Below are 24,791 nucleotides of genomic sequence, written 5' to 3'. Positions count from 1 at the left end.
TGTCCCCAGTGCTCATTTCCCATCCCCACAATGGATTCCCAACCCAGCCATGACTTCTCAGCCCTGTCACGGTTTCCTACTCCAACAGTCTCCCATCCCCACCATTTCCCACCCCAAGGGTGATTTTTGCGGGGAGGTGAATTTTCTGTCCAAGGGGAAGGGATGGGGCCAGCACCCGTGGCCTGGCCATGCCCACCTTTGTGTGCTGCTCCCTCCTGCCCTGGCAGTGGGGATGGGGCTGGTTTTGGCACTTCTGAGGTTTTGTGACCCTGTCCCTCTCTGCCCCAGTGGGGCAACTGCTGTTCACAGCTGTGGTGGAACTGGTGCCGGTACTGTGCGGACACGATGGGAGCTGTCACAAAAATGCGACAGCTGGCCCGTGCCATCCAAGCAGAGAGGCTGGGGCGCAAAGTACGGCATCACAAGAGGAATTCTTGCAGTTGTGCATCTGAATGCGCGCCCACACTCTGCTGTTCTGCAAAGCAACTCCAATTCTGTGGCATCGTCAGCCGATTCTTTCTTGATCCAGGCATCCCTGGAGTCGCTCTTGCTGCAGTTCCCTGTCTCTGCTGCCAGAGAAGGGCTCAGGCACCTGGGAGTTGTCCTTGTCTCTCTTCTGGTAGAGACCTGAAGCAGCTTGCCCCCAGAACAGACCTTCTGGTGCAGAGAAAGCCCTAAAAATGTAGAGCAAGTGCTTGGACCCTCTTGGACCCAGAGAATGAATTGTCTGGCTCCTCTGAGAACCTCGTGCTGCAAACATTTCTGAACCTAACAAGGATGTGTATCCTGAAGGATTGTTTGTCCTGGCCAGAGTAACAGGGTTGCTTAAAACTGGGACCCTCATGCAAACAAGTAGAGGAAGTTGTCGGTCCTTGGTTTTTACTTTTTTGGGCAGGTGAGTGTCTGCGTTCCTTCTTGTCCTCATCTCCCTGACCTTTACCGGTTTTCCATAAAATACGTCAGAATATAGATGTGGAGAGCTGACTGACCCTACTCTCTTCTTGCTGTCTGAATCCCATCCTGACCTCCTGAGGCGTTTATTTAGCAGGCTGGAACAGTCTCATGCCCTAGCTGCAGCTCCCCGGCCATGCCTTGACCTGCAGCCGTTCCTCTCACAGAAATCCTTCACAACAGGCAGGCAGACGCCTCTCAGGGTCTCTTCACATCTCATTCCCATCTCATCTCCTCTCCGCTCCTTGCAGCCGGGCCGGGCCGAGTCGGGCCCAGACGCCGCCCGACGGGAGTCCAGAGGGTGAGGGGTGCAGGGCTCGTGCCTCCGCCTCCCTGCCCCCGCTCAGCTCCTTCACATCTTCTCTTCTCTTTTTTTTTTTTTTTTTTCCCCTTCTTAAATACGTTATCGCAGAGGCGTTATCACGGAACATTCTGGTACCAATTGGCTAGGCCCTGGCCAGCAGCAGGTCCGCCCTAGGCCCGGCCGAGTCCACTGGACAAGGGGGAAACTTCTAGAAGCTTCTTAGAGCAGCTGCCAGCGTAGTCCCCCCTCACTAAACAAAACCAGAACAGAACGTGGCACAGCACGGGAAGAGAGAATTTGCTCAATTCCTGCTCAGGCAGAGAGAGAGCTGAGTTGCTTTGTGCTCAGTGGTTTGGCTTGGCTTTCAACACCAACTATGGACACTCAAAAACGGGCAGGCAGGCTAGCATCTCAGGATCTATCCAAATTCAAATAAGGTTTATCATCACCAGCGGGCAGTGTCTAAGTTGACTGGAAGGACTGAAGAAGTCCGTTTTTAAGGTCTGTAGCAGCAAAACGCAGACATCCACATTTTCCCTTTCCTTTCTAACCTGCCATTCCCGATGTTTTAGGCGCTGTTTTTGTACGGTTATATTGGGAACACAAACATTTCATAGAACTGTTTGTGAGTTTGAATACAATTCTGAGCATTGCCATTTCCCTGTCATTCAGTAAAACCACATGCAACGCTATTTCCACCAAAAGCAACCTGACAGTCCTTCTCACAGGCCCTTCCAACCCAGCCCTCATGTCAAAGACCTTTGAATGAGACTTCCAAACTCCTTGCACCAACAGCCAATGCGGACAGTCTAGAGCATCTCTAAAATCAGCTTCACTGAACACCGCCTGCAGTGTAAAGACTTCCCCAACAAAGACCTTCCAGCTGGAAGGAAATTCAGGTATCTGAGCAGTATTTCTTGCGTCATCTCCTACGTCTGTGTCCTGGTTTCAGCAGGGATGGAGTTAATTTTCGTCTCAGTAGCTGGTGTGCTTTGGATTTCATCTGTGAAGACTGTTGGCAAAAACACTCTGATGATAGGAGCTGTTGTGAAGGAGACCATGGACACTGTCTGGCTTGCCAAGTCTCGTTAAAGTCTCGTTAACGTGCAGATGTGGGAAGCTGGGCAGAAGACAGACAGAATAACTGGCCCAAGCTGGCCAAAGAGAGTATTCCATGCCATGAACGTCATCCTCAGCATAGAAGTGGGGGTTGCCCATGGGAGGGGGCATCCATTCGGGCATTCCATTCTGGCATGCACCCTTGGCATCCATCTTCTTTCCATCTCTCTTGCTTGCTGGCATCGTTCCCTCTCCCTTGCTGGCTTGCTCTCCCCCTTTGCTTGCTGCTCGGTGTCCTTTCGTGATCGCTGCTCGGGACGGGCTGTGTTGGTCATTCGGACATCGGGTGGTGAGAAATCCTACACTGTCCATTTTGTATATTTTGTAGATATTAATATCCTTATATTCTGTTATCCTTCTAGTTTTTAGTATTTCAGTAAACTGTTTTTATCTCAACCCACAAGTCTTCCTTTCTTCCCAGCTTCTCTCCCCCATCCCACTGGGCAGGGGGAGGGTGAGTGAGAAGCTGTGTGGTGACTTGGGCTAAACCACCACACTCTAGGACACAGAAGGGTTTCCCCCAGCTCCCGAATCTGGAGCTCGCTTCCAAAGCAGAAAGGCAATGAAAAAAACACTTGGCATGAATAATTGCAATCAAAATTCGTTAGCAAGCAGTCTCAAGATAGATCAGAAAGCCGAGCCACAGCCCATCAGCTGGAACCCTTGTCAGTGCAGCAGAGCCAACCCTGAGGAAAAAGGCACACAGCTTCTTCTGAAGAATACCAATCCGTGACGGCAAGCGCTGAGAATGAAAACGTTTGGGTAAGGATTAATAACAGGCTAGCAGATAAAAGTCCAGTGTGTGACAGGCTTGTCCTACCAGAGTGGCTGTCACGGCCAGGAGAAACTGCAGATCCTCCAGACAAAGCCCTTGCTGTTCAAGGAGCTTACAGCCACCGCACAAGGGGACCTGGACTGTCACACACGGTGACAAGGCCAAGGGAGCTGCGTGCAGGCCTCCCACGCGCGGCTTGGACCACGTTTGCAACTGAAGTCTCTCTCTGAATCAGGAAACAGCAACGGTAAAGACCGTCCAAGAAGGTGGGAACCCAGCACCACTCCCGCTGAACAGGCTGTTCCCGTGCCCCTGTAGCTGTCGCTCACCAAGGACGGACCCTCACGGCAAGACGAGGGAGCCGTGGCTCCGGAGAATGAACTCTCAAACCTCCCCAGACTTCTCCCTCCTCTGCCTCACACGTTTGTTCCATGTTTGGTACAGAAACCCAGAAACAGAAACATGTAAAACCTGCACTCATTTGCCGGCCAAATGAAAATATGCAATGGCCAGGCAAAACAACATCCCTTCATCTACTCAGAAAAATACAGATATCCTTCAAAACAAAAGCACACTTGGATGAGCTGCACAGCAAAAGCTGTTCGGTCCTGGGGATTTCCACACACGCAAACATGAACACACCCGTGTGCACAAGAAAGGCGGCACACAACTGGTGAACTGCTTGTTGGGGTGGCTGTGCCCCAAAGCCTTTTCTAAAGGACTGTTAGCAAGGAACGGCTGGCACACCCCGTCAGCTGCGTGTTCTGTTGGCCTCTCCTGGCTGGTGGAAAGGGTTCCTGCGCTTGAATGTCTCCTGAAGGTCCTGCTGGGTATAAGCGTCTACAGCCACCGGCTCATTCTGTTAGCAAATTTCATTCTTAAGAGCTGAAGCCAGCTCTGCTCCCATCAGGAGTCACAAGACAGGGCTCGATGGCAATCCAAACTCTTGCCTAACGAGTGAGCACTGAACAGCCGCGGGCTGAGCGCAGCGCTGGCAGAAACGGCTCCGTTTGATCCTTCTGTCAGTGCCTGAAGGGCACAAAGAACTGGAACTCGGGAGATCAGCACGGCATTCGTGGGGATAGTTGCACAAATGAGATGGGAAAACCATTACCAGCCTTTGGCAAGGAAATTTGATCTCAGTCTTCACTCAGTAACGTGCTAAAAACCCCTGAAGAGACCGACACGCAAAGGCTACAAGTGATGTTGAGAGGCTGTGTTTTCAACTGGGAAAAGGGGGCAAGTGCTGACAAACAAACCCATTTCATACCACCCAGAACGGTAAGGCAAGGCACCCAGGATTGGCCCCGCTTCACCATGAAGGACTAACATGCTGAAAAGCAACCATAAATCAACGAGATCTCAAAAGACAGTTTTTCGGGATGGTCACAGGAAGCAATAGGGCTCTGGGGCTTCCGCTACCGGTCAACCCTTGCTGCCAGGGAGTCAAGGACTTGGTGTTATTCTGCATCCCAGCGCACCCAGCTCAGCTGCCAGAAATCAAGGTGTGTTTTTCTTTGCTCTGATTTTCTACATGGGCAATATTAATCTCTGGCCGCTAAGTCCCAAATTGTTTCTCTATTAGAATGCAACTCTGCAACATACTCTACTTTTACAACCACTAATTTGATGGATCCAGCTTAAATTAAGATGAATAGACACCAATGAGAACTCTTTTAATAGACTATGGGTGAGGGGCAGCTTTGTCCAGGGACCTCCCAAGGGGGCACAGGTCACTGGGGAGGGGGGAGGCCCCTGAGGTGGTAGACCCAGGAGATGCCTGCCCCTCCCCGGGCAGGAGAGCAGCACCTTGCTGGTGAAAGGGGCCTCGTCAGCGTACAGGCCGCCCTCCAAGGAGATGGTGATGGAGGCGGTCTTCCTGGCACGCCAACTCTCAGGGCCCCTGATGGTGAAGGCCAGGTGCTCCACTGGGTCTGGAAAGGCCAGGGGCTGCGGGAAGAGGTTTTTGAAGGGGACGGAGGTAGTGGTGCCGCCGGCTGTGATGGTGAGGGGTCCCTGTGCCTTGGGCAGGAGGATGAGGCCGAAGAGGGATACGCCGGACTCCCCACCAAGCCGGATAGAGAGCTGCAGCCCGGCCCTGGCTCTGCACACTTGGTGGGGCTTGGAGGTCACCTCCATGCTCTTCTCTGACCTCCTCTGGCTGGCACGGGCCATGCTGATGGTTTTCGCTCACTGGAAGTTGGCCCAGTTGTTCTGCAGAGGAGAGAGAAGAGACAGTGGAGGGGCTGATCACCAAAGCAGAGCCAGCAGCTCGGGAAGGAACCGCTGGTCCCCTGCCATCATGCTGGCTGGGGTCCCTTTCCCTTGCCCATCACCCACCTGTACCCTCCCACCCCTCACACCACAGCCCTGGGGAGTGCTCGTGATGAATGGCCATAGGGGCTGCTGCCCAAACGTGCCCAGCAGGGACAACCCCGCACCCAAACGCTGGGGGACCTCAGCGCCCAGCTCTGGCAGCAGTGGAGAAGTGCTTTGGTTGCCCATCTGCAAAGGCACTGCCATGCACCCGCATTACTTTGTTTCGGGGGCACCCCCTGACCTTGAGAAACGCTGGTGCTCAGAGCAGGCTCGCAGGCCTCTGCAGAGATCTTGATGTTTTCGGTCTGAACGACCCCCAAGATGTCTTCTGCATCTGAAACCTGAGGTGACAAGAAACAAGCACTGCTTAGCCCCTTCTCCTCCATTCTTTTGCTAGACAATATCTGAGTCCTTGTCTCTACAGGCTGCTTCCCCCATGGCCTCCCCTGCGTGACAAGCGCTGTGAGCACACAAGCTTTCCTAACCTGTTCATCTCCCGGGCTGACCCAGCGGGGTTCTGCCGCAGTAAGAAACCCTGTCAGCCCAACTCTTCTCTCCGCCAGCAGCCGCGTGGCTGCTAAAGCACCCTGGGAAGCAAAGGGATCTTAAAGCCACCACAAGCGTGAGGTGTCCCAGAGCAGGGGGCATCGACAACCAACCCTCTCCTCTTCAATCACCCAGCGTCCTCACTGAAATGCATCCCCGAAACCATGGGGAACAGCCTCCCAGGGCGAGAGTTTGTCGCTCTCTGTCAAGAGCCCCAGACAGAGGCCAGGACGGGTGCAGCGAGCATGCCAAAGTCTGGACAACCCAAGGACAGCGTTCAACCTGGCACAGCAGCAAGGTGGTTGTAGCGCGGGCTCAGGGCGCAGCCTCATAACCCAGCCGTAAGCCCTGCAGAGGCAGCGGCTGGTTTTCTGGGGTGACGTGGATGCCCGGGGATGCAGCGCGTGTGCTGGCAAACCCAGCTGGAGGCAGCAGAAGCTGGGGTCGTAGCACCCCTGTCCCTGTCAGGCCCATCTCTTCCTGACTCCCCAATATACTTGCCCCATGGAGCTCAGCTACCAGGGCACCCGAGCAGTCACTTCGTCCCCAAGAGCCCCTTGCTGCTAAGGGCACGGCCCCCCAGCAGTGCAGGAAGGAAAGAATCTCTGGAAGCTCATCCTTTTGCCCTCTTTGCAGGGTACCCTTCAAGCAGCCTCCATCCCTAAGAGCACAGGGCTGATCACTCTGCCCTGCTCTGCCAGGGAGGGCACAGTCCCCCTCACCTCCAGCTGGATGGTCTTCAGAATGCTGAGAGCCTTTGTGGCCTTGAAACGCAGCTGCACAGCAAACTCCGTGTGGGGACCCACGATGCCGCTGTCTTCTGACACCGAGAAGTCCTCGCCCAGGTCTTCCAGCCCAATGAGCCGCCAGGCCACGGGCAGCGGTGTGCGGTTTTGCAGGGCCAGGGTCTCATTGTCCTTCCTGCAGACAAAAAGAGACACTCAGCACCAGCTGCTTGATGGGCATGTTAGTCTTGCAGTTGAATGGAACTTGGAGCAGCCCTGGCTGACAGCTCTCGTCCCCGGCGAGGGGCTGTGGGGTGACTGACCCGGGCAGAAGCAGCGTGTTGAACGACAGCTCCTTGGGGCTGACCCCCAGCTCCACCTGCACCCCCTGGCAGCACAGGCGGAAGACCACCGGCTCTGGGTTCCCCTGAACGCAGCAGATGAGCTTGTCTTCCACCAGGCCGGCTGAAGTGGGGTACGCCCAAACGCTCAGCTCCTAGCCCCGTCCCCGCAAGAACAAACACACAAGAGCATTCAGTCAGCAAGAGAAACAGCTCCTGGGCACTGCCACCGCTGCCTGTCCTACCTGCCTGTCTCCTACCTGCTTCTCGTTCGGTTGCAGCCTCATGCTGGGAGGCTCTAAAAGGAACGTGCTCTCCTGGAGATCGCGCTCAAAGGAGAAATGCACCTCTGCTTCCAAGGGGCTGACGTTCAGGATGGTTATCTTCTCACAGTTGCTGGGATAGCGCAGCTCCTTGTACCTGTCCACAAAAGGGGAAAAGGCTGCAGAGGAGATGCCAGGACCACAGCCTTGATCACATCTTGAGGAAAGCACCGTGTCCGGGCAGCGGCAGGCTGCACTGGAAGACCATGTTCCCACGAGCAGGCTAAGAAAAAGGATCACTTTGGGGCACATTGCACGGAATATGGGTTCATCCTTGCGTTGCTTTGATGTCTGCCCCTATACTTGGTGCCTCCATGCCAGAGGTGTGACGATGCAGTCACGCACTCAAAGAGCGTTTTACAAAATCTAAATGGAAAGGCACCTGGAAAAATAACAGTATGCCAGGCACATGGCTTCTTCCGCCTTCTGTGTGAGCATCAGCTGCTAACTCAGGGCTGGGAGCACGTACCCGTCTCTTGGCTTCCCACACAGCAGCGGTCCAAAGTGGAAAACACCCGTGTCCATGACATACTTCTTGGAGATGATGTCCTCATCCTCCTTGCTCTCCCTCTGGTGGGGAAACACCAGCCTGGGGAGAGAAACAGGGAATGAGGAGCTGTGAGATGCTCCTAGGTAGGAAACCTGGTCAGAAAGCCATAACCCTTCTGGGTGGCTGAGGTACCAGGACTGGTTCCCAGCTCCAAGCACGGGAAGATGCTGGGCTGCTCAGGCAGCACGCTGTGCCCAAGCCAGAAGGTCACAGGGGTACAAGGGGCAGCCCTGGCTCTGAGTTCAGGGGGAGCCATGCGTGAGGGCTCCCACGCGCCAGCCTTACCGCGGGTCCTGGCTGATGGCGGGATACAGGCAGGTGCCCCTGCAGGGCAGCTGGTACAGACGCTTTGTCCCCAGGATCTCAAAATGCAGCGTCTGCTCAAACTGGCCCAGTTCCGTGGAGCTGAAGTGGACCTTCAGTTGCACCTCACCGTGGGCAGGCACTATCCACCGACAGCTGCTCAGCCTGGCAATTAAAAAGGAGATTTCAAACACTGGGAAGAAGCAAATGAGGAACGGAGGGTTGTGGACTTGCCATGCCATGGAGGCACCGGCCGAGGGTGCCTGCAGAGCTGGAGATGAGGGACCTTGTCTGGCAAGATGGCTGCGAAGCAGAGGGGTCACCTCCTGCCTCACAGCTCGCCTGACAGGTCTCCCTGGGGATGGAACCGTGTCCACATCACTTTGGTCCAACCTGGGAGGACATGTGGGTGCTCCTGTGTCCGGCCTCTGGAGATCTCTGCTGCCCCGGCTGGAGCTGCGCTTCTTGCTCAGAGTCTTCGGGCTACCCACAGCTTTCTCCTTCCTCGACCGCCCCCTTGTTGGAGTGACCTGTTTCTTGGAGGTCTTAACAGCAAGGGGAGAGAGAGAAGAGAGAGAGAGGTCAGACCTGCCTGGAGACATCCCACCCTGGAAAGAAAGCTGTGGCTCTTTTCTCTCATGATAAAGAACCATCCTATTTCTCAGCAGAGAGACAGCACAGCTGTCTCTTTTGGACAGACAGAAGGGATGCCTGCAGACACGTGGCCCCGTCATGATTTGACCGCCCTTCCACAGTGATTCTTTTCCATCTCGCCTGCCCCCCGTGCCCCCATGCAGCCTGGCCCCTGCCCTGAAACCTTCACTGCGGGCACAGCGGGGGCATCCACGACACTTACAGTCACCGCCTGTTCTCCTTCCGCAACAGCACCTTCTGGCACAACAAGCTGGAAGTGCTGGAGGGCTTCTCCTGCTGCAGGGGCCGTTCGCTTCTCCGGGTAGCGGATCACGGAGTACAAAGCAGGAGGGGGAATGGGAGGCCCAGAGGGACCCAGTCCCAGCTCATCCAAGATCTAAAGCAGAAGAGAAAACTCTCTTTATACTCCCGTCACCTTCAACCTCCCACTTCCTTAAAGGCACTGAGCTTTTGGCAATGGGGTTTTTAAAATTATTATTTCTAGGGAGTACAGTGCTTTTTTACGCCCAGTGGGGTGGGCAGGCTCCAGAGCAGTGCCAGGACCTACAGCTGAGACCTAGAGAGAAATCTCTCCTCTGAGTGACTCAGCTGAAGGCAACACCGACCATGAGCTGCCCTGCCCTGGAACCATCTGGAATGATTTCCACACTGGGAAACTGAACGGACAGGATGCTTGAAGAGAGAGCACTCCCGCTTTGCACCCATCTGAGGGATGGTGAGAACCTCTCCAGCCACGGGGCTGCTCCGGAGCCGTTGTGGAACAGTGGCCTGGACAAGGCTCTGTGCCCTTGTCCGTGGGACGCAATGCACCAGGGCAGAGCATGGCAGGCTCAGCACCTGAGCTTCACAGGGCTTTACCTGCTCTGCCACTGGCAGCTTGCTGCTCTCCAGGATCTTCCTGGTCACATCTTCTGAGCCCAGTGCTTCGATGGTCAAGCAGGGCACCCTGCCACGCTGGCCTCTGCATGACCCTTCTGCACCTTCCCCTTCCAGCTCAGATAACGCGGAGTCCTCAAGAGCCTCCAGATTTTTTAGCCGCTCCTTCTTCGTGCGCTTCTTCTCCAGGCGCTCTTTCTTGGAGCAATCCTTCTCCAGGCGCTCTTTCTTCACACCCTCTTTCTCCAGGCGCTCTTTCTTCCTGCACTCCTTTTCCAGTGTCACCTGATGCTCTTTCCCTCTGTTTTGCTGGCTCCCGTGGCTCAAGGCAGGCTGGCGCCGGGCTTCTGCTTTGTGCCGCACCTCCGCTTGGTTCAGAGGGGACAGCAGGATACCCTGAACCCTGTCCCAGAATGACAAGATATGCGCCACATACTTCTGCGATGCCTCATAGATCTTAAACCTCAGGGCCAAGTTCTCGCTGTCACTCGGAGCCCCCTGTTCTGCGTCTGAGTGTTGCACACGCACGGCTGGGCAGGCATCCATCAGGGAAACCTTGCTCTGCTTTCTCTTCTCTTCCTTGTCACTCCCAACAGCGCCTGAGTGCTTCTTTACAGATCCTCTCTTGTCTACCCCTTTGGTGGCATCCAACTGGTTGCTGGTGGAAATGCTGGTGTTGCTGGCGGATGCGTTCGTGTTCTGGGCAGGAGGAGCAGGAAAAAGCAGTGAGCATTTCAAAGCACCAACTCAGATGCTGCAGGGCAGTGATGATCTTTGCAACAGCACCCCAAGCCTCGCCTGAGACCTGTGCTGGGTGCTCCACAAATCCCAATCCAGAACACAGCTGGTACCCAGGGTAGCTCAACTGAAACCAAACTCCCCAGTGCCAGACTGATGGGGAGTCCTGCCCACCAGATGAAAAGTAGAAAAGCTTCTCCGAACCAAACCGGGAAATTAAAACACCTCCGTACTCCTGTGCAGTCCTCTGGGCTCCATTCTGGTGTGCTGAGCGTCCCTGTGCCTGGCTGACACTTGAGGAAGTCTGGTTGAATACCTAAGGCCTGGCGGGATCTCCTGCCAGGCATGTAGCAAAAGACACCCCATCCCAGACGGATCATGGCCCAGAGGTGTAAGTCATGTGCAGAGTGGGGAGAAATGCTGGACTAAAACTATCTAGGGCTTCACAGTGAATGTCTGGAGTTATGTGAAGCCAAGACTCAAAGGCAGCATGATCCCAAAAATGTAGCTCCCCAGCAAACCCATGGGAAAACATCCCTGGCGAAGCAGCAGCATGAGCAAACACCGGCTCTTGTTTCCCAGCACAACCCCACGTGTTACTCACTCAGGCCCATTCCTGGGCCCAGCGCCGCGTGTGGCTGCTGGCTTCTCGGGGAATGGTACAGCTCCGTGGGAAGAAGCTCCCCAGGGCTTTTACTCATCTCTACAAACACAGCCACCCACCTGTCTGACTCCAGGCTGCATTTTCTTCCCTGAAGCGTTAACTTGGTCTTTTCCAAGCTCGCTCCTACTCCTCTTGGAATTCTCCAGCTCTTGTTCCTCCTTCAGGGGTTCCAGCTCCTGACGGTGCTTTTCGTCAGGCTGCTCCATCGCCCTTCAGGAAGCCAAACAGAAAACAGCCCTGTGAGTCACCACCAGAAATGTGGGCTCGCTGCAATCCCAGCTGGCCCTGCACGCCATTCATTGACCCTGAGGCCAGACAGAACTCTTAGGCCATCGCCATGGACTTCCCTCAACCTGGGGAGCCTGGGAACATCCAAAGGGCGGCAAGGTGAGAGGGGTCCTCCAGGGCCAGCCAAATCTAGGCTTTGCTGTCCTAAAGTCTAAATTGTGCTGCTTCTCCAATCAGGTCCACCTGGACCCCTCCAGCACACTGCCAAGGACGGATCCACCATCTCTGCGCACTGATGCCAGAAGCCCTCTCTTGCTCTCCCAGTTTCAACCAGCTCACAAATCACTAACGCCTCCTTATCCCTGCGCCAACACCTACGAGGCTTATCCAGCCCTTCTCCCTGGGCATAGCCTGCTCCTTAGTGAGGACACTCACATCAGTCAGAAAGCAAAGGTAACTCCCCTCCTGCAAAACAGGCTCTCATCAACCAGGCTTCCTGCTGGAACCCAGCCGTCACCACGGGAAACTTGTGCCGTCTCTCCTGGAAATCAAGATTGGAAGCAGCCCTAGCCATCTCCTCCCAGAGCAACAAACTGGGGCCTGTGCTGACAGAAAAGCTGAAATGCATGCTCACTTGAAGCAGATCCCCCTCCCAGTTTGACACTTCCCCTGTGCATCCTCCTGGACAGGGCTGCTTTGCTGGATCACAGCTTCTCCCAGGCTCCCCTGCTGCTGCAGGCGAAGGGGAGCCGAAGAGACACCAGCTTCTATGGCTGGCGGCGCTCAGTCAGGAAAACCCTGGGAGATCAGCGTTGCACGGGCTTCACCTACAGCAGGACTGCTCTCTACACCAAGGCAGCACAGCTGCACCTCACACCAGCCCACACCACAGCCCCTCTGGTTTGGTGAGGAAGGGGGATGAAGAAGATGGCCATCAACAGCATTAACTCAGAGACACTTGTGGGTGCAGCGGCAAGGCAAGCACAGAGCCCAGCTGCCTGCAGCCAGCGTCTACGCCAGAGGGCTCACTGCTGAATCGGAGAGAAGATGTTCTCTTCTCTCCCAGCGCAAAGTCCCTCCCCTGTCGGGAGCCAGGGAGGTGGAACTGGCCATCCTTGTGCGGCTTGGAATAGACACTTTTGGCGTTTGCTCTGAAAGCCCTCTTAGCTCAACCAAGGTCTCTGGAGCAGGGAAGGCCCTGAGGGACACTATCCTGGGGAGTTGTCCATGGAAGGCTTACAGACCTCCTCCTCCTCTCACGCCGGGCTTGTAGGAGCCTCTGATTAAATTGAGTTTTCTCTTCCTCCATGAGGGCATCGTACTCCTCCTCATCCATCTCCCAGAGACGTGCTTCCTCCCTCCTGGCAGCTTCTTCCCGCTCCCGTTCTTCAGCACAGACCAGAGGTGAAACCATTAGCCACTGCAAGTTCTGGAGGAGCTGCAAGGATTCACAGCTCTGTCCCGACCCAGCCTATCATCCTGCCAGGCCATCCTGGGGAGCTCATATCCCTGCTCCAGCGTTCAGAGAATCCCCCAAACTGTCGCCTGTACCTTGCCTGGCTCACGTGCACCAGCGCTGTGGACAGCTGGAGGGTGGGTAGTTACTGAGCCACAACAGCTTGCACTTGTGCCCAAGCTTTAATGGCAGAGACCAAGGGGAATCTTACAGCCTCAGCTCTGCTGTGTTTAAGCAACTGTGAGCTGAGTGCTGGCTACACTGAGGCAAAAGGCGGAAGGATTCATAAAACCGTTTCTTACAAGCTCTGCTGGTGACACAGATACACACGGGTAAGGTTGAGGGCTTGAGAGAAGATTGGAAAGGCGCGGAGATGAAGATTCTTACCTTCCTGCTCTTTCGCGGCTGTCTCCCTGGCTTTCAAAGAAGCATAATCCCGGAACAGGTTCACAAAATAGATGTGAGGCCGATTTCCCACAGCTTTAAGCAGGCAGAGGAGCGCAGATGCTGTGCTGCATGCAAAGCAGGTCTCCAGGCCATCAAACACCACTCCCTGGAAGCAGTCGCTCAGCTGTGAATCAAGTGGCAAAGGAAGAGAAAGTCAGCGATGGCACGCGTTGGGCTCTCAGCTACTCAGTCAGCCCAAACGGCAAAGGGCAGCGCGTCGTCGTTCCAAGAGCATCGGCTCAGACAAGCTCTGATCTTTCCCTGCGCTCTGCCGGCTTCTAGCATCTGCAGCTTGACCCAGGCGTGCCTGCACGCAGCCCAGGACTTCTCCAACAGCAGATACAGATCCCCTCCTCTGCAAACTGTACCTCACCGCCTGTCTCTCTGTAGCAGGAACGTATCATTTGCCCCCACCCCACGTACCTGCAGCCTTTCCGAGAGGATGGCCACCAGCAAGTCCTCAGGCAGCACGCAGCTCATCAAGCCCAGCTCTCCCGCTGCGCTGTCACTGATGCTCAGCCATCGCTGCGCAGGAACGCAGGGAAGGGCTGAGCTGAGCTCAGAACTCAATGAGCCCTGCAACATTGAACACCACGAGAGAAATAAACCACCTTGGAACCCCCTGAACATTTCCAGCTGCTGGGCTTGCAGCTCAGGTCTCTCGCTCGCAAGACAATAGACCCAAAGGGCAGGCCAGCAGCTCCAGGGGACAACCCTGGGGGTCACATCCCTTGGCCACAAGAGACCCAAGCTTGCAAGCCCCTGGCACAGCGTCCCACAGCTTTGCTCACCACCTGCAGCCACTTTGCCAACAAACCATACGACTCAGTCGAGTTTTTCTGGCAGAACACAGGTTTTTGTTCCCACCCCACGCCATCCCCAACCTGCCCAGCTGCCTCTCTGCACTATCGTTCCCCACACCAGGCTCTGGGTGACACAGAGCCCCGCCACAGTAAGCAGCCCCTGCACTTTTAACAAGGCCTGTAGCGACAGGAAAACACGTAACGGTTTTACACTCAAAGAGGGGACATTCAAACTAGACAGAAGGAAGACATTTTTCATGATGAGAGCGCTGGAACATCGGAACAGGTTGTCCAGAGAGGTGGTGGATGCCCCATCCCTGGAATCATTCAAGGCCAGGTTGGACGGGGCTCTGAGCAACCTGATGTGGTTGGAGATGTCCCTGCTCCCTGCAGGGGGTTGGGCTGGGTGGCCTTTAAAGGTCCCCTCCGCCCAAACCCCTCTAAGATTCTATGATTCTCAAAGGCAACAGAAAGGTGCCGTGCACTAAGCTGTGCCGATCACGCTTCACCCGGGAGCCTGTCAGGTCCATTACATGCTGTTTCTGGGACAGGCGCTCCTTTTTCTTTGTCTTGGCCGCTGCAGAGCTTTGGGAACCGACAGACTGCAGGCTGACTTTGTTGGCAGAGGGCGACTGGCTCCTGTCTGGGCTGCGCTTGCCATGGGCCCGGAACTGCCGGCGGCGGGAGGCATCCGCGTTTTGACCTGTGGAGGGGACAAACGGCTCAGTGGGGCTGGCGACGGGCGCTGTGGGGAGCAAGCAGGCACCTCGCACCTCCATGAGCACAGCCTTGTGCCCTGGTAGGGACACAGCACTTGTCCCCCAGCCTGCCTGGCACTGGCAGCACTGCTCCCAGAAGCAGCTCCCTCCCTGCTTCTCTTATTAGCACGAGAAAGCACACCACCTGAAACTAGATTGGAAAGCTAGAGAGCTTTTAATTCACAGCCCTGTGTCCGTCCCAACAAACGTGCACACAAGTAACACCTTTTCCACAGTCACTCCCCCTATGGGTCAAGCCAAGGATTTGTCCTCCAGGACTATTGTTTCTGTACCTTGCCCCCATCCTACATTCTCAGATAGAGACCGTAACACGCAGCCCTGCCCCAGCTGCATCACCCATCTCTGCTGGAGCTAAATCCTCCACATGGGATAACCCCACCGGGGACCCAGGCCCTTCTTCCTTCCACCAGCTCCCAACCCAGCCAAGTTCAAAGCTGAGCAACGCAAAACTGCCCCCACCACAGACAGGGTCTGGCCTCACCCTGCAGAGCTTGGGGCACCAGCTGCCCAATAAAGTTTCCTTAAAGTCTCCGGTCTCACAACGGAGAACAGCATAACTGGCACGAGCTGCCTAACCTGATAGCCTGTATAGGAACATCTCTGGAGAAAACAGCTCATCTGCAGCATCTCTCTCATCTGAAACTGCCCCAGAAGGTGATCCTTCCCTTCCTCTCATCTTTGTGAAGCCACACTCAAAGTCAGTCGTCTAATGCTTCATGAGCCACTTTAGAGACCTTTTTCCTTCTTAAAGTGGGCAGCAGATCTGCCTGATGGCCCTGAGGAGCAAGCTGGATTCAGCTTTGAGGAAACAGGAGAACTCTCAGTAAGACACAAACAAGTGTGCTTCACTGCTCCTAGAAAAAGGAACCGGTGCCAAGAAGCTCAGGAGCAGGAAAAGTGCCCCTGCCAGATCCCGGAAAATAGAGAATTTTTTTAATACCCAGAGATGTTTGAAGAAACGGCTTTGCATTTCTACACGCTGCAGCCATGTTCCCCAAGAGACCCAAGGGCTGTCAAGCTGCTTCTCTGGAGCAAGGGAGGTGGATGGTCATGGTGGGTTTCTGAAGCGCTGCTGGGGGTCCAGCGTTTCTCCTTACCCGCACGCTCTGTCTCCTTGCGGCTCTTCTGCTCGATGGCAGCCCTGATGCACAGCTCCCGGGCACACAGCCCTGCTGAGCTGCTCCTCTTCGAGATGGCTTCCTCCACCACGGCATCGATGGACAAGCAGGCAGCGCCATAGTATTTGGACAGCGCGACCGCTGCCGTGGTCTTGCCTTGAGAGAGAGGAAGACTGCTTGGTGACACTTGCACATGAGGCATTGTCAGGGACAGGCTCTGGAAATGCCCCAAAAAGTATTTCACATTTTCAAGGGCAGGGGGAAAGCACGTGCCCCTTAAGGAGAGACCATGAGGGAGGCAGCCTGAGCATGGTTAGAAATGTGGATCATCTCCACCTCATCTTCAGCTGAGGACTTTGTCCCTTGTGGTGACCTCGACCCTGGGCCAGAACACTGCTTCCAGCCCTGTCCCACCACCACTCAGACTATTATTCGCTAGCCTGTGTTGCTCGCTGCTGTCTCAGGCAACCTCTGGGCACACTTTGAGGGTCAGTGTGGGCTAGGGACTGCTCTCACGAGGCAACATGGACCCGAGGCAATGTGGTCCCACAAAGCAACAGGAACATGGCCACACTGCTTGCGGGAACGAGAGCCCAGCTCCTAGCAGGGACACAAGATGAGCCACACCACCTGCATCAGCTAGGCGAAGGCCTGAGGCTGCTTCATGTACCAGCAGAGCTGTGGCTCACCTTGCTTCACTTCACTTGGTCAACCAAGCACCGTGGTCCACCAGGAGATATATGTCTCTCCTGCTGCCCCCCCATCCTGGCAGCCACGGCCTGCCGCTCACGTACCTGTCAGGGGTGCCCCATGGACGATGACGACGATCCCTCTCCGGTTTCGGGCTGCGCGCCCTTCTGCAGAGAGATCGATGCCAAGGTGGCGGGCAATGGCCTTAGTGACAGGGCTGTTGTCCAGTTCTCCCGCTGCCTCCTTGCTGCTGGCGGTGCTTTGCTGATGCTCTCCTGTGCAGAAGCAGGTAGAAAAGTCGGTCTCCTGCCTACCTGTCATCCTGATCATCCTCCCATCCCCTCAGGTCCTGGGAGAGGAGACTGCTGAAACCAACGTCACACCCAAGATCTCACCATGCCCTTCCTTTAGACTTGTGCAGATCAGGGTCTGCCCTAGATGCTGGTGAAGGTGCCTCTTCAGGGTACAGGAAATGGGGTGGCAGAATGGGGTGGCAGAAAGAGAACAAAGCAAGCAGCCAGCAATGCCTGAAAGGCCTGGGCCAAATCTTTCATGAACTGTTGTCATGGGAGATTGGTCTCAGGTCCTGCTGAGTAAGGGGACACAGGCAGAACCAGGCATCTTACTCAGTCCCAAGGCAGATCGCAAGCTGAGGATCAAGCCATTATCCAAAAGCCGGATGCTTGAGGAATATTACTAGCAGGACATCTGGCCGGGCTCTGAATTCACCAGAACAGCATTTACAAAGAGTTCCCACCTTTGACCTCAGGAGGTCACCAAAAGACAACTCAGCTTGCAATGCCACGTAGGACAGCGAGCGCCCTGCCCTGCCCTGCCTAGCAAAGGGAACAGCATCATCCTGATCCCAGCAGCTCCTGGGGGCAAACATGCTCATGTGGCAAAGCTGGGGAAAACCTCCCTGGCCTCTCCCTTGTCCCTGCCCCAGACTCCTCCCGGGATCCTGCAGACTTCCCAGAGAAGAGCGCATTCCGGGCCTACAGGAGTGAAGGTGGCCCCAGGCTGCAGGGAAGTGATGGAGCTGACACTCAAGTCCTCCACTGAGACCCCTTTGCCACAACGGACATAAAACAGGTGACGAGCTTAGGGTTGTTATCTGTCCCGCATCTTTTCTCAACGCCTTCCTCCTCCTCTTCTCCACATTCAGCTTTAGAGTCCACCTTGTTGGACTGGCTTTCATCAAAAATGGAGGAGGGAACGACCGAGCTGTGGGATGAGATGGTGTGAATGATCCCAGCAGAGTGCTTCCCTCCTTGAGCTGACAGAGACCGGACACTTTCAAAGTTTGCTCAGCAGGAAGGACACAGGGAGGGAAGAAGAGAGTGAACATGCTCAGGCATCTGCTCTTTGCCATTTGACACTTTGCGCAGCCACATGCAAAAGACACAAAATTGCCCAAGGAGGGAGACTCCCAAGGCACAGGGAAGTCTGTCCAGGCTCTGGCTGACCTCAGGGGAATTTTGAGCTTGTGCTTTTGTTGCTGGGAAGAAACAAATCGGACATAGCCAGTGGTATTAGACCTGGTCCGACTGTCTGAAGAACTCATCCCATCCTACTCTTTGTGGATGAGGGACACAAGGGGACATCCTGACTACTGCCCCAGTCCACGGCAGGCAGATACGAGCTTGCTTTGGCTGCACTCAGGGCTGGCAGAGGATGCGTGTTACAAGCCACAGATTTCCACCTGGAAATTCCTCCACCAAGCTAGGGAATGGGAAGCTGCTAAAAGCATGGGCTTTCCATGGACAACGAGGTCATGGGGAGCTCAGGGTGTGTGGGCTGAGCTCCCTGCTGTGGCCACACTCAGGAGAGCCAATGCCAATCCCTCACCGTTGTCCTGGCCTGCTGCTTCCCCAGTCCTGGACTGTGCCTGCTCCTCTTCCAGCCTCTTCTGGTCCTCATAGTACTCCAGCACCTCTGGGGGCAGCTTCTCACCCGGGGCACGTGGTGGCAGCAACAAGGTGTTGTGGCGATCGTAATCCTTCAGCGTCCGCAGGATCTGTGTGCATAGGGAAAAAAAAACGTAGGTGGGATGTGATTCTTGACCTTCATCACACGAATAGACTCCCCAGCCAACCCATCTTCTCCCTCATTCCTTCCTCCCAACGGCACGGACTATCCAAGCCCCTACACACCTGCCAGCAGAGGTGGCCAACCCTGAAATGCCACCAGGCTTTGCCCTGGGGACTGCCTCCACCTCCCTGGCACGAGCCTGGGAAGGCTGGAGCGCTAGGAAGCGACGGGAGTGTGCCCATGGGACCAGACCTTCCCTCTCACCTGCTCCTCAGCAAGGTACTGCTGGTCGAACTCCAGGGAGTAAAACTCGATGGGGAAATCGCACGGGTTCTTCACCACCACTGTCCCCTCTGCCCCGCGGCTGCACGGCAGCGATGGTCCCAGCTCCAGCACCGAGGGGCTGAACTCCAGCTGTGGCTGCAGCCCATGCCCCGACATCTGCAGCTCGAGCTGCTGGCTGCTCTGGCAAATGTTAATCTTCACCTTGCTTCTGTAGGATTTCTGCAAAGAGAGAAGCACAGAAAGCTCCTCCATGAAGCCCCAGGTGACAGGGCCTCCCGTTCAAGCCTTCCCCAAGGTCAGACTGCCTGGGAACATGCAGACAGGCTGGGCCAGGGCCATGGGGACTGCTGGCAGCACAGCACTGCAGGTGACTGTCCTGCCGTGCCCAGGAGGGTGTCTGGCGGCTGTTTTGTCTGCTGGTACCAGCAGCGGGATTAGCCTCGATGGGCCCTTCCAGCGTTATCCCCTGTGAGCACGCCACGTGCTCTGCACCAGGGCAATGCAGCCTGCAAATACGTCCTGGCAAGGGGGAAGATGATGGGAAAGAGGCAGAGTTCCCCATCATGCACCCACAGGTAGCCACACTGCAGTGCCCTGATGCTCGCTGTGCAAGCTCCCCATGGGGATTTCAAAGCCCCTCTCAGAAGGCTGTGCTGCAAGGGAAACCGAGGCACAGTGGGGACGGGGCTTGCAGAAAGCTCCATACGGAGGTAGACCTCATCTCCTCCTCCCCACGCTGGGCTCTCGTTACCACACTGCCCTGACAGACCTCCTGGGGGTGAGTGAGCAGGATGAGTCCTGGTGTGCAGGGGAACCGCATATTTGTTTATCAGATGGACCTAAATTGGTCTATCAGGTGTTTCTGCCTCGCCAATCTCACCTCTTCCACAGGTGAAAACCTGACTTGCACGTGGCATCGCTGTCCTGGAGCGAGGACTCCAGCTGGGGGCAGCACCTCAAAGACACAGGGCTTGGCCTTCAACTCCTGGAGCAGCTTCCGATGCATGCGCACCGACAAACGTTTGTCCACCTGAGCACAGAAACCAATCGTGTGAGGTCTCCTTGGTCTGTGAGGACAGACTCTCGGTTCCTGCAGTGCTCTGAGATACTGTCATGGTGCTGCGAGCACCCACGTCCAAACCAGCCACAGCCACCACTGGCCTAGAACTGGAGGGAAAATGTGCAGGCAGGGTGCGCAGATGCACTGTCAGAAGAGGAGCAATGGGTGAAGCTGGCAAAGAAGTGAAGCATCAGCTAGTGAACAGGTGCAGGCAAACCAGATTTGCTCTGTACCTCTAAAGCTTCCTCAGGTGGGCTGTAGCCCAAGGGCTCAGGCAGCCACAGGCGCAGAAAGGGCAAGAGGGGCAAAGAAAGCCCAACCACGACGTTACGCGTTCCACGGAGTCTGTGCTTTACCTTCTTAACAGGCTCACTCCTGGTGGTGAACCATTTGCAGGGGACCTGGAGTGGATTGTGGAGCTGGATGGTTTCTTCCTGGCACTGTCCGCACTGGACAGTGGAGAACTCCACTGTATCCTTGGAGAGGCAGAGGGACGGCACAGCAATGTTGGCACGGAGACGGACGTGAAATGTGGGGCCCCCTGTTAGCTAGTGAAGGACAGAGCATCCCGCTGAAAGCCCAGGTGACATCTGCTGCTGTCCCAAGCTGCCACCTGCCCTGAAAGGTGGTGAGGGAGGTGAGGAAGCATGCGGTACCTTGATGGGCAGGAGCACGTCCACCTCTCCCAGCGGCAGCTTGGCACTTTGTGGGTCGAAGCGCACCTCAAAAGTCTCTGTCTCCCAGCAGGGCAGACGTTTCACACGGGCAGGCTCCACACTGAAACCTTGAACAGATGAAAATAAAGCAGCTGAGAGGCACAACCCACATCAATGTGTCACAAGCGTGTTAAGGCCATACGAGTGTCCTGGCTGCTGGCTCTCTGAAGGACCCCTTGGCTTCTCCGGAGAAGCCTGCCACTCTTTCTCCCTTCTCACCACACACGGACAAAGGGTTTTCACAGCCAGAATCCAAGGTCCACACGGTAAAAAGGAAATCTATCATTTCAGGACCTCCAGCAATTTCTTCTTCAGGCATCCCACGGAAGGATGCACAGACCTCTCCAAAGGGGAATTTCCAACTAAGATCCCTCCATGCCATGGTGCTCCCTGGAAAACAACTTAGAGGAGACACCTGACCACCCCTCAGACACAGCGAGTCACCGTTTGATGGCAGTGCAGCCTTACCTCAAAGGCCTGCTTCAGAAGCCTGTTTCCATACAACACAGGACCTCACAGGCCACGTTCTCAATAAAGGCTGAACACAAGCCTTTATCTTTATGAACTCTAAGCAAAGCACTTCCAAACCCCAAAGAGTCCGTCTGCTTGTAACACAAGCCCAGAGTGCACAAAGAAACTCAGATGACGCTCCTGGCAGTCAAGAGCAGAGGATGCTGAGAGGTGACCACGCTGATCAGCCCATCCAGCCCCTTGGGAAGTGTTAGGGCAGTCACAGGCAGGCCAGGTCTCTGGGTCCTGCTGGCCAGGAGAACTCAGGCTCCAAAGCAGCAAGTAGAGAGGGTCGCAAGGAGGAAGAACTAGACAAAGAAGCACTCAAAAAACTCCCCATGGCCCGCAGCTGAAGCTACTTTGTCAGACAAGGCTCCTTCAAGCCCACGAGAAGTCTCTCCAGCACTGGTTACCTGTGTCACGCAGGACCTGTCCATCGGCGTGGAAGGACACAGGGAAGTGGCCAGTGTTGGTGATCTTCACGCTGTGCGTGTGGATGTCACCAGGAATGACAGAGCCAAGGTCCAGGATGTACTCGGGCAGCTGAGCCCTGAAAGGACAAGTAAGGACAGTTCTTAAACCACAGCCTGGCTACGTTTCCAAGTGGGTGGACGATGCAAAAAATGTGGGTATTTCTGTGTCCACTGCTGTAGAAACTCAGCTCTAGTCAGTGAATCCCAAGGCCTGACTATCTGGTAGTAAGACTTTGGCAAGTCCCAGGGAGTGTAGGTTCTAGGCTTCCTCAACTAGCAAAGGGACCTTAAAATAAAGTTACTTTAAAATGGATACTGGTCACCGCTCGTGTGCTATGAAAAGCCACTGCAGACAAGTTCACTGGACCTCCACTGGTCTCCGTGGAACTGCTGAGCCAGGGGTACAGCCCAAGCCTGAATTTGCTTCAGGACCCTGAAATAGGATTTGCCCCCACCGCTCTGCAACCAGATCTGTCCCCAAAACAGCAGCAGCAGGGCTGCGCCTCTGGCTGTTACCCTCGGGGTGCCTGGAGATAGGCTATGAGAGTCCCCACTGACTTGAGAAGGCTCTGACGAGAAGGCTGGTCAAAGGCTGTCTCCTCCGGGGGATGGGAGGCAAGAGCTTTCTGCTGTGCCAGGGCGTGTTCCTCTACCAGCATCTGCTCCATCTGCATCTGCAGCCGAGTGTCCAGCTGATGACAAGGAAAGACAGTGGCTGGTTAGCAAAGGTCCTTCCCAAGGCACAACCCTGTCTCTGAAACAGGATCCCAGCCTGCTCTTGTGGAGAGGGGTGATGGGGTCCTCCTGGCTCACTGCTCAGTGTCTGTGACACCTCCTGCTCTCTTAGCCAGGACCTTATCTCTAGGGAAATGAACTCCAGCGCCTTCGCCTGCCCGTCACTGTTACAAAAGCTGATCTCGTCAGAGAGGCAGACGGACAAGCCAGGAACCTTCCAGTGCTCCGAGTGCCTGCGCCCAGCCGGTGCCAAAGCAGCTTGGACAAAAGCTCTCTTGAAAAGGGAACCTTTTGTTGGGCCGGTGCCACTTGGAGCTGAGCACCGACAGCACAACCCCAGGGCACAAGTCAGGCTGCTGCGATTAACTCTGTAAACCTGGCAGGGCTTGGGTTCAGAGAATCCTAGAATCCTGGAATGGTTTGGGTTGGAAAGGAACTTCAGAAATCATCCAGTCCAACCCCCTGCAGCGAGCAGGGACATCTCCAACCAGATCAGCTTGCTCAGAGCCCTGTCCAGCCTGACCTTGAACGTCTCCAGGGATGGGGCATCCACCACCTCTCTGGGCAACCTGGGCCACTGCTTCAACACTCTCATCATAAAAAAAATTCTCCTTATTCCTGGTGTGAATCTGGCCTCTTGTAGTTAAAAACAATGACCCCTTGTCCTGTCGCTGCAGGCCCTGTTAAACAGATTGTCCCCATTGTTGTGAGCCACAGACACCCCAGCCATGACCTGCAGCGCCAGCACAAAGAACCATCAATTCGATGCCTTGAGCAGGGTCTTCAGGATCCCTCCCTGGGGCAGTCAGGAAGCTGGTGCATCTATGGGAGGGACAATGCCCCGAGGTGGGCAGCCCATGGGCAATGCTGAGTTGATGCATGACCATGGGCAGGTGTGGGCAGGGAGGTCCCAAGTGCCAGCAGGACCCCAGGAAGCCTGCTGTGGGGTGCAAGGGGCCCAAAGGACACAGGGGGAGCACCCTGTGCCAAAGAGGGAAGCAGTTGTTCCTCACCAGACTCTGCGAGTTGCCCATGGGTGGCTCCGCTGCCGCAGCCTCCCTCAGAACAACTGCTTCGTCCCTCTGGCTGTCTTTTTCCACCTTTTCTTTCGCCTCTTTGAGCAGCTTCTCATATTTTTCATTTCCTGAAGGAAGAGAACATCCACAAATACAAGTGTGGGCACAGCGCCATTCCCATTCAAGCTGGGAAGCCCCATTCCCCTAACGCTGGCCTCTCCCAGAAACACATTCCTCAAGCAAGATGCCCTAGGGACATATAACATGGGGGAAAAAAAAAACCCCAGGGCCTTCCTGGGGAGCAGACGGGCAGTGCTTACCTTTGACGTTCCTGGGCAGGTCCAAGCAGATCCTGGGAAAGCTCCCCTCTCCTTTCAGGGAAATTTCTTCTGGCTCCAGGTGAGCCACTCGGATCTGGAAAGTCCTGCAGAAGCCTCCAGGCACTCCCGGCAGGTAATAGACTTTGAGAACTTTCCGCGTGCCAGGTCCAACGTAACCCTGCAGAGCGCGGGAGAAGAGGGAGGGAATGCACCAAAGAGGCTTTGGTGGAGGGATGGCTCAGACGATAGACATGCTGCCAAGAGAAGGCATGTTCTCCAGGCTCAGAAAGGGTCAGACAACATGGCCTTCTGGCCTTCTTCTGTCCCAAAGCTCACATCTCCTGCACCAGGATGCACTGTGTCCTTCAGAGGGCTCCTAAGGCTGCATTCCCACAGCACTGCCTGCCCTTTGCTCAGCGTGAGCACAGCTCTTCTGCTCACGAGGTGTGCCCTCTGCCAGCCAGAGCCAAGCTGAGGGAAGAAAGGCTCTTTTGCCAGCCGCTACGCAAGATGAGGGAAGTGCCCGCACTCTCAGACGGGCCGGCAGCTCCTGTCCCAGCACGTCAGCGGTGCCCAGGCTGGTGTTGAGCGCCGACGTATTCACAGATCCCAACCAAACGTCTCCTGCCTGTGTGGTTGCACCCAGGGTGCTCGAGTCTCTCCAGACTCACAGTGATCTGCAAACGTACATCTCTGGAGAAGCAGGAGCCCAGTGCAGGAGGAGATCCAGGGAAGAAGGTGCTGCCAGGAAGGCCACCTCCTCTCTGGGCTTCCAGAAGGGCTGTCGGAGTCCCGGGCTGGGCTGACGCCAGCCAGGTCAGGAGCAACTACAAGCAGACAGCACCACTGCTCGAGGTGACAGGACATGGTCTCAGCTTTTGCAGCTCGCCCTCTGCACACTGGGCTGGACCCTCAGCTCCCGGCTCCCCTCCACGC

At 55.6% G+C, this 24,791-nt stretch overlaps 1 protein-coding gene across 1 annotated transcript in view; it reads right to left on the bottom strand.

Moving 5' to 3' along the window:
* Positions 1-5,339: 5,339 nt before the first annotated feature.
* The window catches only part of LOC147600335 (axonemal central pair apparatus protein HYDIN-like), a 32,185-nt gene continuing 12,733 nt past the window's right edge, over positions 5,340-24,791 (bottom strand). Inside the window, exons 10-37 of the mRNA XM_086751224.1 lie at positions 23,856-24,033; positions 23,533-23,663; positions 22,343-22,476; positions 21,725-21,861; positions 20,742-20,869; positions 20,442-20,633; positions 19,906-20,055; positions 19,005-19,244; positions 18,558-18,726; positions 17,830-18,015; positions 16,814-16,990; positions 15,999-16,175; positions 14,632-14,825; positions 13,743-13,895; positions 13,260-13,443; positions 12,661-12,802; positions 11,248-11,398; positions 10,072-10,485; positions 9,769-9,996; positions 9,074-9,286; positions 8,599-8,801; positions 8,239-8,421; positions 7,873-7,992; positions 7,341-7,500; positions 7,059-7,235; positions 6,737-6,931; positions 5,702-5,809; positions 5,340-5,363 (exon numbers count right to left, since the gene is read on the bottom strand). Of these exons, the coding sequence (XP_086607350.1) occupies positions 5,340-5,363; positions 5,702-5,809; positions 6,737-6,931; positions 7,059-7,235; positions 7,341-7,500; positions 7,873-7,992; positions 8,239-8,421; positions 8,599-8,801; positions 9,074-9,286; positions 9,769-9,996; positions 10,072-10,485; positions 11,248-11,398; positions 12,661-12,802; positions 13,260-13,443; positions 13,743-13,895; positions 14,632-14,825; positions 15,999-16,175; positions 16,814-16,990; positions 17,830-18,015; positions 18,558-18,726; positions 19,005-19,244; positions 19,906-20,055; positions 20,442-20,633; positions 20,742-20,869; positions 21,725-21,861; positions 22,343-22,476; positions 23,533-23,663; positions 23,856-24,033 (4,848 nt within the window). The remainder of the gene's footprint in view (positions 5,364-5,701; positions 5,810-6,736; positions 6,932-7,058; positions 7,236-7,340; positions 7,501-7,872; positions 7,993-8,238; positions 8,422-8,598; positions 8,802-9,073; positions 9,287-9,768; positions 9,997-10,071; positions 10,486-11,247; positions 11,399-12,660; positions 12,803-13,259; positions 13,444-13,742; positions 13,896-14,631; positions 14,826-15,998; positions 16,176-16,813; positions 16,991-17,829; positions 18,016-18,557; positions 18,727-19,004; positions 19,245-19,905; positions 20,056-20,441; positions 20,634-20,741; positions 20,870-21,724; positions 21,862-22,342; positions 22,477-23,532; positions 23,664-23,855; positions 24,034-24,791) is intronic.

This window comes from Chlamydotis macqueenii, chromosome 6 (genome assembly GCF_036417535.1).
Source record: "Chlamydotis macqueenii isolate bChlMac1 chromosome 6, bChlMac1.mat, whole genome shotgun sequence".
NCBI lineage: Eukaryota > Metazoa > Chordata > Aves > Otidiformes > Otididae > Chlamydotis > Chlamydotis macqueenii.
Note: the sequence above shows the minus strand (reverse complement) of the source record. Positions and strands in the feature narration are given on the sequence as shown.